The sequence below is a fragment of the Puntigrus tetrazona genome, chromosome 16, assembly GCF_018831695.1.
Source record: "Puntigrus tetrazona isolate hp1 chromosome 16, ASM1883169v1, whole genome shotgun sequence".
NCBI classification, from domain to species: Eukaryota; Metazoa; Chordata; class Actinopteri; order Cypriniformes; family Cyprinidae; genus Puntigrus; species Puntigrus tetrazona.
In genome coordinates, this window is record NC_056714.1 from 12,113,219 (window position 1) to 12,126,048 (window position 12,830).

Sequence of the window (12,830 nt, forward strand, 5' to 3'; positions counted from 1 at the left end):
CTGTGCTTATTTGGCCTCCCAACTGGAATATATGACCTTGCTCCATAAACGTGGGGGGATTTCTCTGATGAACACATGACCCTGAGCCCCTGTCAGCGCAGTTATTACCATCCACTTCTCTCTGGCATGTAAATTGATATAATTACTGTAAGCAGGGGCCACAAAGCTCACTGTATGCTCTCACAAGCCATCATTGTGCCCTCTGAAACTCTAAAATATCTGCCTTGCTTTTCCAGATTGCCCAGCTAAACTCCTTGATAAACATGTTATTGGGGGAACTGAACCCGGGTGACAGGCAGAAGATCATGACCCTGTGCACCATAGACGTTCACTCCAGAGATGTGGTCTCCAAACTCATCGCTCAGAAGGTTGGGTCATGTTTACTGCGCTTCGTAAATAATGATCATGTCGACTAAAGGATGCTCTGTTTCCTTGTTTTAAATCATTTAGTGGTGTTTGGCACTCAGTCATTATTATAATGGGCTTTAAATTGACAAGCGGTAATTGATTAATTAATCGAGTTGGGAGCATTTAGGCGCTTTTTCTCTCTTGAAGTGCTGGAATGTCTTTTTTTAGAGTTGTTTTATGAAGTGTTTGAGTGTTTTTGTCCAGGTGAGCAGTGCTCAGGCATTTGCCTGGGTTTCTCAGCTCCGCCACAGCTGGGATGAGGAGCAGAACCACTGCTTCATCAACATATGCGATGCTCAATTTCGATATTCCTATGAATATCTGGGCAACCTGCCTCGTCTGGTCATTACACCTCTTACAGACAGGTAACTTTACAGCTAATAATTTGCACAAAACATAATTATAAATAATTAATCAAACAAATAAAACAACAGAACAAGGTGTATCCATTATATTATTGTAGTAACTTATTGTATAATATTGTATAATAAACAGATCAGTAGTTTGTGTATATTCCAATATGTATTAATTAAATATGCATTTATTCATTTTCTTTTTTTTTTCTTATTTGAAACTTAGTTTTTTTGTCCTTTGTACATTATTTATTTTATTGTTTTACCCTTGCCGCAGATTAACGAAAAGTCATTATATAAATATATAAAAATATTAAATTATAATTTTGTAACTTATTATTATTTTTTTAATTATTAAGTTTGGCAATCCAGGTAAATAGTATATTTTTTATTTTACATGCTATACTCCATATACATGAAAGACTATGCAATTTTTTTTTTTATATGTGCACATAAATAAATACATACCATGTTAGCGATGAAAAGTTTTATAACAAAATGAGCTGTAACACATCAGAAAAGACATTTTATCACAAACATGTTTGAAAAGTCCTTCCCAACCGCATTAACCACAAAACATACAGTAATTTGAGAGGGAAGTGATACTAAATGTTTGACTTTTGAAATGAAATATGTATGTTTGGAAATGTTCTAAACAAGCCTTACCATAACTGTGTCTATACATAGTTTGAGGTTGCATTTTTGTAATTGCAGATGCTATATAACACTGACTCAGTCACTGCACTTGACTATGAGCGGAGCTCCAGCGGGACCGGCCGGCACAGGAAAGACCGAAACCACTAAAGACCTGGGCAGAGCTCTGGGGGTCATGGTGTATGTCTTCAACTGCTCGGAGCAGATGGACTATAAGGTAAACACACCAGCAGAAATGGGACTCGGCAACCTCAGGACAATTATGAGTGTATTCTCACTTCAGATGAGCTTCTAATGCATATAATTAGTTTGCCGAATAGGATTCTGCTTCTTAATTGAAAGGAATCAATGAGTGATTATTTGAAACTTGAAAACTCACAGTTGGCTGATGTTTTGTTTTGTACGTTTTGTCCTTAACTACTGTTGGTTTAGTTCTTATGAGGATGTAACAGGGCACACAGTGAAGTGTTTCTTTCGCTTGTGTCATCGTTCAGTCCATAGGGAACATCTTTAAAGGTCTGGCACAAACTGGAGCGTGGGGCTGCTTTGATGAGTTTAACCGAATCGCTGTGGAGGTTCTGTCAGTCGTGGCAGTACAGGTGAAGACCATACAGGACGCCATTCGCAACAAGAGGAAGAGGTAGGCTTTTTTTTTTGTCATTTCTAGATGGTCTGATTGGTTTGTATTAATTATTTAGCCACGTTTTAACTATTGTCTCTGCAGGTTTCTGTTCCTAGAGGAAGAGATTAGTTTGAAGCCCTCTGTTGGGATCTTCATCACAATGAACCCTGGATATGCTGGACGAACTGAGCTACCAGAGAACCTCAAAGCTCTTTTCAGGTACAGCCTCGTTCAAATAAGAATATAAGAAATGTGTATGTTTGTGCATAAAAATATAATATATATATATATATATATATATATATATACTGTCAAATGATTAATCATCCAAATAAAAATTTTATTTTCTGTATATATAGTCACACATTTTGAAAATATTTACATGTATTCTTGTACATATTCATATTCGTATAGATTATAGCATATATAATTAAAATTTAAACATAAGATTTTTCTTAAATATAAACATGCATGTATGTGTATTTATATATATGTACACACATATATTTTGTAAATACATTTTGGATATGATTCATCACAATTAATCATATGACAACACATGGCAATTATAATATATAGATGAGGAAATTTATGTTTTTTTTTAAATGTGTGTCTGTTGATAAATATAAATTTTATGTTATTTTATGACAACATTAATGTATTTACTGTCACTTTTTTTAATCATTTTATTGTTGCTGAATAAAAGTATTAATTTATTTTAAAATGTATTAACTACATAACACATGTTTACCTTTTGTTTTTGGAATGTTGTTAATATTAATATTTCAAATATCAGTTCATATTATATTCATGGACAAATAAAATGTTAGTTAGGCCAACAAAAAAACAAAAGTGAAATGAACTAAAATGATTTAATACATGACAAACAAAGTAAAAGAGATTTAGATTAGATTTAAGCGGTTTGCACCAGCTTGATCATGTATTTATGTGTCTAAAACAGATGATGAGTTTATAGAGGAGTTCATGAATGTGTTTGGCAGGCCGTGTGCAATGGTGGTTCCTGACATGGAGCTGATTTGTGAGATCATGTTGATGTCTGAGGGATTTTTGAGCGCTCGGGTTCTGGGCAACAAGTTCATCACCCTCTACAGGCTCTGCAAGGAGCTGCTCTCTAAACAGGTACACTGAGCTGTAGAGTAAAGGTGCCACTTGTTCGCTTTGTGCCCGCTCTTAAACTATATGTATATTCTCTGCTGTAGGATCATTACGACTGGGGTCTGCGAGCTGTCAAACCTGTCCTGGTGGTTGCTGGAGCTCTTAAAAGAGCAGATCGGACTAAGCCAGAAGATCGAGTAATAGAAATGCGTTTATGCGCTTGATGTATAGCACTGTAGATAAAGCAGCCTTTGACTCTTTCTTTTACTTTCAGGTGTTGATGCAGGCTTTGAGAGATTTCAATATGCCAAAGATCGTTTCGGAAGACGTTCCCGTGTTCCTGGGTCTGATTAGAGATTTGTTCCCTGGATTGGAGGTGGAGAGGCGGACTGATGCAGAGTTTGAGCAGATAGTCCGTCAGACGAGTCTAGAGTTAAAGCTTCAACCCGAGGACACGTTCGTTCTGAAAGTAAGAAACTCTTCGTACAGTGTGTCGTTTGTTTAGTATTAGGTTATCATACTGTTTTAGATTCCATGCTAAACTCTTATTTTTTAATGACATTTTTAATAAAGGTTGTTCAGCTTGATGAGCTCCTATCTGTTCATCACTCGGTGTTTGTGGTTGGTGATGCTGGGACTGGAAAGAGCCAGGTCAGAACTACGTAAATACAAACCACTCTCCACTTTCCCTGATGTTTTAAATTAATCCACTAATTACTTGTATTTTATATTATATAATGTATAAATTCTCTCTATTTGATTATGACATTTCGCATAATTAATTGTCATGCAAACTAATCATTTTTGGGGACAATTATTTTAGTTTATTTGGTTTTAATAAAATCCAGCAGTCATATCAAATAATTAGTTTATTGTTTATTAATGAATTGATGAATTTATATTAGGGCTGTCAATTGATTATTCGATCCAAAAGAAGTTTTTGTTTATATATTATGTGTGTATGCTCTTTTATTTATTATATATATATATATATATATATATATATATATATATATATATATATATATATATATATATATATATATATATATATATATATATATATATAGAAATATATAATTTGTACACTCATGTAAATATTTTTAAATATATATACTGCATGTATATACCCAATAAATATATACAGCACACACAAATATATTAAAATCCTGCAAAATATTGCAAAACAAAATTGAAACAGAAAGTTAGTAAATGCAATAATCAGAAACAATCTCTAAACAGATCCTGAAAACTCTTCACAAAACCTACTTTAACATCGGGAAGAAGCCTTTCTGGAATGATCTGAACCCAAAAGCCATAAGCAATGATGAGCTGTTTGGATTCTTTCATCCAGCCACTCGGGAATGGAAAGATGGTACATCAGCATCCAGTGTTTTGTAGAGCTCATCCTGTCCAATTCACAGTACATAACTTACAGTTTAGACATGAGATCCATTCTCCCCGGTAAGACTTTGAGATTGTAAATCTCTTCATGTGGCAGGTTTATTGTCACATTTCATGCGGGATCAAGCCAGTAACTCTCACTCGGGGCCAAAGTGGATTGTTCTGGATGGAGACATTGACCCCATGTGGATTGAGTCTCTCAACACTGTCATGGATGACAACAAGGTACCCCACATAGCTTGCACGTTTTTATGAGAACATTTGCATCCAGCTGATTAATCTGGAGCGCCAAAATTGCATTTTGACACATTTAAACACTCCACTGAACAAGTTAGTGCAGCAAACAGAATTCTGAATATTGGCAGTGATGTAGTTATGCTGTGCATGTCTGTGCAGGTTCTTACTCTGGCTAATAATGAACGTATCCCACTCACCCCCTCGATGAGACTACTGTTTGAGATCAGCCACTTGAAACATGCCACGCCTGCCACCGTGTCTCGAGCTGGCATCCTGTACCTCAATCCACAGGAGCTTAGCTGGAACCTGTGAGAAATTCACTTTCTGTGCAAATCACACCATCTAATTCCTAGTGGTTTGTATCTGCGATGGGTTAGGCTTGGTTGCAAAGTCTCTTTTTCCTCGATGTCTAGGTATGTTACGAGTTGGATTGATCGGCGGGAGAGACAAACCGAGAGAGCACACCTGACCATTTTGTTTGACAAATATGTCCCTCGCTGTATTGAAAAAATGAGAAGCTCCTTTAAGACGATCGTCCCTGTCACTGAGAACAGCATGATTCAGGTGGACCTTTTGCACAGACGCACTCTGCTCTGCACTGTACTGTGGTTTGTCAAATGTTTACTGATGTCTGTCTCTTTCTCAGACTCTGTGCTCCTTGTTGGATTGTCTGTTAACTCCAGAGAGCATACCAGCAGACACTCCACGGGAAGTCTACGAAACATACTTTGTGTTCGCATGTGTGTGGGCTTTTGGTGGAGCCACATTCCAGGATCAGGTATCTTCGTTTGGTTTCGTTTGAGGGAATATATAAAATGCATAACTGTGTGTGCACTGTGTATATTTATTATATACAAGGTATATAATACATACAATATATAAATGTGTGTGTGTGTGTGTGTGTGTGTGTGTGTGTGTAAATATGTGTTTATATAAATATACACACTTGCATGGTTTAATTTAATTCTATTTAATTCATGGTTTAGACAAATTCTATTTTTATATCATATATTTTTATATTGTATACATTATGTAAATACATACATGTAAATACATATCAATATTTTCAAAATGTGTGCTGTACATGTGCATTTATGAATGCTAAGTAAATATACACAGTACAGTAAACTTTTATTTCGGATGTGATCAATCGCAATTAGTTGTTTGGCAGCACTAATATATTTATATTTATTTTAAGTGAGCTTTGATTTATTTTCTAGTACTTTCCAAATAAATTTTTCTCTGAATCTGAGCAAAGCCTAGCGAAGCTGAAATTTTATTGTAGAATCAAATTTTTAATTTAATTATAGTCAATTTTTTTTTGTCAAAAAAAAAAAGAGTCAAAAAAATCTGCCGTAGTGTTTTTTCATATATCATAGTTTTTGTTTTTTGATAGAAATATATGTATACAATATGTGTATTATATTTTACTTCAGCATGTCTCTGTTTTTGTTGTCTTTCTTGGTTCCTCAGATCCACGATCACCGGGCTGAGTTCAGTCAGTGGTGGATCAAAGAGATGAAGAGTGTGAAGTTTCCTGCACAGGGTTCAGTGTTTGACTACTATTTAGATCCTCATTCCAGACGCTTCCTGCCGTGGACCGACAGGATTCCCGTGTTTGAGATGGACCCTGATACTCCTGTACAGGTGAGGGTAGGATATTTTGCAGGAAGCTGAAGTCTTAAGTACGACGTTGGAATCCGCTAATACTTCCTGTTACATACAGAATAACATGCTGTGAACGTATTCTTCACGACACAATATATTTCTTTGTGCTCCACCGAGAAAATTCACTCTCACGGAGAACCACTTTAATTTCAGAATAATGGCATGCTAATTTAGTGCAGTTAGTGCATTAGACTGGGTCAGTGAACAGATACAGAGAAAACAACCTCCCTCCATCATGAGCTGAACCTGCAGTCAGAGGAGTTGTGGATCTGATTACCGTTCAAAGTATTTAGAATTACGCGTGTGTGCGTGAGGCCATTGTTTCTGTTTTTATACTTGGAAGATAAAGACGTAATGTTGATAATAGGGTAGTCATAGTGATGAACTGGGCCTACAGGTTTGCCGTGTCTCATTGCAGAACAACATTCTAAAAGTTCATAAAAGTTCACTCAAAGTGCCCTTGCAAAGTATCCCACAGCTTTTATTCCTGCAGTACAAGTATTAAACTGATTTGATTGTGCGCGTGTTTAGCTTCTTTTTTTTTAGAATAGGTCTGCGATAATTCTCATCGCTAATTAAAAGTTGGATAAACTGTATATACACCACTGATCAAAATGTTGGGGTTGGATAGGTTTTTCATGTTTTTGAAAAGTGATTTGTTGCTCAAGAAAGGAAATGTATATAATCAGTGTTGAAAGTATGGTGTCGCTCTTTGTGAAAATGGTGGTAATGTTTTAGTTGGTTTGGGTTTTTTTTGATGAAAGAATAACATTATTTGAAACAGAAATTTTTTTAAACAATCTAACCATTTTCTATACATTAACTGACTGACAGATAGATAGATAGATAGATAGATAGATAGATAGATAGATAGATAGATAGATAGATAGATAGATAGATTTTTATATTGTTATTAATAAACTTATAGCATTATTCTTTGAGTTAGATGAGACAAATATTAATAAGATTATTTTAATAATTAACTGACTTTTTTTTGCCTACAGTCTGTGTTAGTCCCCACAGCTGAGACGGTCAGACTGCAATATTTCACGCGCGTGTTATTGGAGACGTCTCAGCCTCTCATGCTGATTGGTGGAGCAGGCAGCGGGAAATCTGCTCTGGTCAGGAACCTTCTGGAAACACTGCCTGAGAACTTCATGACCGCTAAAGTTCCCCTTCACTTTTATATCACTGCGTCCGTTCTGCAAAGTGAGTGCGACGGCGCGCATTTCATCACATTTCTCTAAAAGGTCTTCAGATGTGTAGAACAGCACCTCCTTGTGGCCCATGTGCCAAATTTCAATAATAGAAGTAACGGTTAATCCAGCTAAGTGTTCCTCGGGGTGTACTTGAATAAATGTTGAGTAAATGTTTCCTTTATTAAACATTTAAAACAAATAGGTTTAGTGGGTCTGAACAGCATAAGACAGATACACAGTATCAAGACATATTTCAGACAAAAAGACAGGATTTCTTGATGCCTTATGCAAATTTGTAGTCAATGCTTTTTATTGTTCTTACCAGAGGCGATGGAGAAAGCTCTGGAGAGAAAAGCCGGCAGGAGTTACGCACCCCCGAGAAACAAGAGACTCATCTATTTCATCGATGACATGAACATGGCGGCGGTGGACGGTTACGGGACCTCTCAGCCACACGCTCTCATTCGCCAGCATCTGGATTACAAGCACTGGTTACATAACATCAATGTTTCTTTCATTTATTCCGCTTAAAAGAGATGCTACTTGTCAGAACACTCACGACACAGTTTTCCGTCTCGTTTCTAGGTATGACAGTCAAAAGCTAACAATGAAAGACATACACAACACTCATTATGTGTCTTGCATGAATCCAACGTCGGGGAGTTTTACAATTAACCCCAGACTGCAGGTATTTCAATTTCTTTTGTGGTCGCTTCTTCATTGCACATGCACTATTGTTGAGCGGCATTTAGAGCTGAATATAAACTTGTGGTCATGCACATGATATATACCATATATTTGGCTTTTGCAAATATTGTTTAGAATTAGAGCTTTTTGATTAATCACATTTAAAATAAAAGTTTTTATTTACATAATATATCTGTGTGTACTGTGTATATTTATGTATATATAAATACACACACAGTATATATTTTGAAAATATTAGCATTTATTTACATGTTTATATTTATGTTAATATAATTTATACTATATATACACATGTAACACTTTTTCTTAAAAAAAAAAAAATTGAATGAATAAATAAATACAAAATAATAAATATAAGTAAGTAAATAAATAAACTAGAAAATAAATAAATAAATATACTGTATGTAATAAATAAATGTAGCAATATATTTCCATGCAATTCCATAAAATATCATGGGCAGTTTTGGTGCTATATTCACAGTTTAGAATAGCTTAAATATTAATCTATATTAATCTTAAAAATTAAATAGAAATAATAATTAACTATTTATGTTGTGTCACAAAACTATGTTGGAATAAGCAAATGTAAGCTATTTTACTAAAGCAATTTAGTAATTTTTCTTTTTATTTAAATTCAGCATCTCCTGTAAGTTGTGACCAGTTAAACTCATACTAACAAATACAAATTTTACATTTTGTTCCGCATATAATGCACAGATAAAAACCCCACCCCACAATTCTCTGACAATATAGTGTAAAAAACGGGGTGCCCTTACTTGTACTTACAGTGTATCTACCTAAGAAAGTTCTGGTAACATAAAGTACATACAGGGTAGGGTAAGGTTTAGGGGTAGGTTCAAAGTTAGTACTTTGTTAATACCTAGTTATCACTATAACTATATTGTGTACACGAGGAACAGGACTGTAAAATAAACTGCTAGTGTAAAAGAAATGCTTATATAATACGAAATTGTATTTGAAATCATCACTGACAAAGGCTTTTGCAAAATTTTATCAGAGGCATTTCACGGTGTTAGCGGTCGGCACACCCAGCTGTGAAACCCTCAGCTCCATCTTTGGCTCTATCCTGAGCCTCCACCTGCGGAGGATGCCGTTCAGCCCGGCCGTGGTCAGGAGTGGTCCAGCTGTGGTCAAAGCGGCTGTAACCCTCCATGACAGGGTGCTCCGGCACTTCCTCCCCACCTCTGTGAAGTTTCACTATCTCTTCAACCTGTGGGATCTCTCTCAGCTGTTCCAGGTAAGCGTGCTCTCCGTGCTCAGTCGTTTAAACTGCAAACGTGCCAACGCTTTGAACCTTCGTTTGTATGTTTAGGGTCTCCTGTTCTCCAGGCCAGAGTGTGTTAGCCGGGGCGCAGATCTGATTCGACTCTGGATCCATGAATCCAGAAGAGTTTATTCAGATCGCTTTTCTGAGGCATCTGACCTTCAGCTGTTTCACAGGCTGCAGGCGGACATCACGCGACAGGCCTCTGAGGTAAACCAGCGAAAAGACATGTTTACTGCTGGAATAGGCCTCAGAGAATCAGCATATTTCAGAAAAAATAAAAATAAATAAATCATCAAAAAAACAAGGCACCGTATTATTTTATTCAATTTTTTTCTTTTCTTTGTATTGTTTTTTTGTGCAGCGGAATAAGAAATACGCCCAAACCATTTATTTATAAATATTCCAAAAAGTATGTTTTTAAAATAATAAAATGAAATAAGTAAATAAATGTATAATTGTAATTAAAGTATAAAAATAAGATGGATTAGAAATATTCCAAAGATTACATCGAATTTAACATTTTTCAATTTTAAAAAGTCGGTTATTGTTTTGTCTTGTGGAATATGTTATTCAGGAAAATCCTTAATGAAAAATAACATGCAATTTTTATGATACCTCTTATTTCTGCAAGGGGTATGTAAATGCATGAGCACAAATGTATATAATATGTATTATATATATAAAGACGAAAAGCAAAATACGCACAATAAAGCTTGCGATCTCATGTAACTGTTATCTATCCTAATTGTGCTTCACTTTTCATTAGTAAAACTCAAGGCTCTATATTGTGTCATTTAAATATATACACTAGTTAATTCTATTGTCTTTTAGCATGCAGTTATTCTGTTTTTCTCCGAAGGAAATAGAGGAAGAGGCAGTGTTGCAGGAGCCGCTTATATACCTGCACAGCAGTATGGGCTCCTCAGAACCTTCTTACAAGCCCGTAGCTGGATGGGAGCAGCTCAGCTGTATCCTCAAGGAGGCTTTGGACAGCTACAACGAGCTCCACTCTGCCATGAACCTGGTGCTGTTCCAGGAAGCCATGCAGCACGTGTGAGTGCCGTGCCTGCAGTATGTGCTTTAGCGAATACGGATTTAACTCTACTTACACACACGTGTTTTTCTTCCTTGGTGTTCTGCAGGTGTCGGATCAGCCGCATCCTGGCATGTCCTAGAGGCCATGCCCTGCTCGTAGGCGTGGGGGGCAGTGGCAAACAAAGCCTGACCCGCCTCGCCGCCCACTTCTCCAACATGGATGTGTTCCAGCCCACCCTCAGCAAGGACTACAGCATACAGGACCTAAAGGTAACCGTGTCGGTTGAAGCACAATGCAATCAATGGCGTACTAGATGGAAATGCGAAAACCGCATACAGCAGAAACCACAATGCTACTGTGACGTTGCACCAAATAAGCTGCCCAAATCATACCCATCACTGCTGTGAGGTGAAGAGAAATCTAAAATGGCGGTGATTCATTACCAGAGATCAAGCTTTCTTTTAGACAACACTTTCCCTGATCAATATCCCGTCCGGCTCCATCGATCTCATTTAGCCCTGCCCGGATGCAATGGGGAGTAATTGCCAGATCCTATTAAAGAACCAAGGCAAATATTTCAATGCCCTATTGATGAGGCCGCTGCTATCATTTCATTCATCAGTGTGTGGTAAATCTGAGGCCAGTTGGCTGAGCTGCATTGATCTCTATACACTCGACGCTCACTGTTTGATGCCCTCTACACATAATCATGAAGAGACACTTCATCTTGGTCTCATCCTGTTTCTGCTCGTATACGTAAATATGCAGAATTAACTTTACTTTTGTTAAAGGAATAATTTAACCCAAAATGAAAGCTTTTACTGTTGTGCCAAACCTGTAAGACATAAATTGAAATATTTTTATGAATCCTGTAAGCTTTTATGCCTTAATCTAAACACATGTGATACTCTATAGGGCTATAGGGTGACACGGAGCGGATGAATTTGTGTATTACTTTCTGAATGTATGTAAGCATAGGCTATTTTAGATGAATAATTAGGGAGAATCAATAACTGATCAATAATTTATTGCTATTTTGTGAATATGTAATCATGTCTTTATCGGATTGGTGGAATTATATGAGATTTCTAGGAGACGTGCGTGTCAACCAAAGATGCCATGATGCCCCGAAAACATGACATGTTGGTCAAACAGCCTCATGGCCGGCATTGGCCAGTGAATGCTACTGTATTCCAGACCTTCAGCTGTCAGTCTGAAGCAACTACACCACACTTACAGTATAATGATAGTGACTCTGAGTCATTGGAATCACTTTCAGAGCTTTTTTTTCTTGCGCAAAAATTCTAAAACATTTAATGGCCAATCAGAATCCACCAAATTTACAGCTTAAGCTTTAGTGGCCAATTATTTGTATTTTTTGAGATTTCTACAGTTTTATCAGTTTTTCTGCTTTTGTACAGTTTCGAAACATGTTGATTTTTTTTTGTTGGTATAAAAAGAAAATTGTATGTGTGCGGACTAGATTCAAACCGAAATGTCCCAGATGGGCAGCATAACTCTTCTAACCACTAAGCCGCAGCCCATACTGTTTTTAGACTGGTTTTGCTCTTTTCCACGTTGTAAGTGTTCTCGTGTATTTTCAGGTGAATATAGCCGGGCTGTACTTGAAGACAGGGGTGAGAAACATCCCCACAATCCTGCTCCTCACAGACGCTCAGATCCCAGAGGACCGTTTCCTCGTCATCATCAGCACCCTGATCTCATCAGGTCAGACCCTCCCGCACACGCACACATTCATACACGCCACAGGGGGGCTCATTGTGTGCTGGTCTGATGAATGGGAAACATATGTAAATGGAGCGGAGCCGGTGAAGTAGATTAAGGGTGACTGGAACAGGCCTGCGTGTCATTGGATCAAGACCCTCAGAACACAGATGGTGGCTCTCATCTGTCACTGATGTCAAGCGCAGAGGTCGGAGACCCGCTTAGTGCTTGAACCAGAATAATGCATCAGAGTTAACAAATGTAACATAATTGATCTGATGCGTGTGTAATTGCTAATGCTTAAATGCACAAGAGACAGTTTATTCCTACATGCCATAAAGAATTTGAATGAATAGCATTTATTTGGTAGTGTAGTAATTTTCATAACACAAAACTTTAGCTTTTTTATGTA

The 12,830-nt window shown here is 36.9% G+C and overlaps 1 protein-coding gene across 1 annotated transcript in view; it reads left to right on the top strand.

The window, feature by feature from the left end:
- Positions 1–12,830, top strand: part of LOC122360824 (dynein axonemal heavy chain 11) — a 31,736-nt gene that overhangs the window by 7,108 nt on the left and 11,798 nt on the right. Inside the window, exons 12-34 of the mRNA XM_043261681.1 lie at positions 237–368; positions 613–773; positions 1,476–1,632; positions 1,910–2,055; positions 2,140–2,256; positions 3,039–3,177; positions 3,258–3,350; positions 3,428–3,622; positions 3,727–3,804; positions 4,396–4,528; positions 4,655–4,782; positions 4,954–5,102; positions 5,208–5,358; positions 5,441–5,572; positions 6,268–6,441; positions 7,467–7,671; positions 7,987–8,152; positions 8,247–8,349; positions 9,388–9,627; positions 9,703–9,864; positions 10,517–10,710; positions 10,800–10,962; positions 12,298–12,421. Of these exons, the coding sequence (XP_043117616.1) occupies positions 237–368; positions 613–773; positions 1,476–1,632; positions 1,910–2,055; positions 2,140–2,256; positions 3,039–3,177; positions 3,258–3,350; positions 3,428–3,622; positions 3,727–3,804; positions 4,396–4,528; positions 4,655–4,782; positions 4,954–5,102; positions 5,208–5,358; positions 5,441–5,572; positions 6,268–6,441; positions 7,467–7,671; positions 7,987–8,152; positions 8,247–8,349; positions 9,388–9,627; positions 9,703–9,864; positions 10,517–10,710; positions 10,800–10,962; positions 12,298–12,421 (3,442 nt within the window). The remainder of the gene's footprint in view (positions 1–236; positions 369–612; positions 774–1,475; positions 1,633–1,909; positions 2,056–2,139; positions 2,257–3,038; positions 3,178–3,257; positions 3,351–3,427; positions 3,623–3,726; positions 3,805–4,395; positions 4,529–4,654; positions 4,783–4,953; positions 5,103–5,207; positions 5,359–5,440; positions 5,573–6,267; positions 6,442–7,466; positions 7,672–7,986; positions 8,153–8,246; positions 8,350–9,387; positions 9,628–9,702; positions 9,865–10,516; positions 10,711–10,799; positions 10,963–12,297; positions 12,422–12,830) is intronic.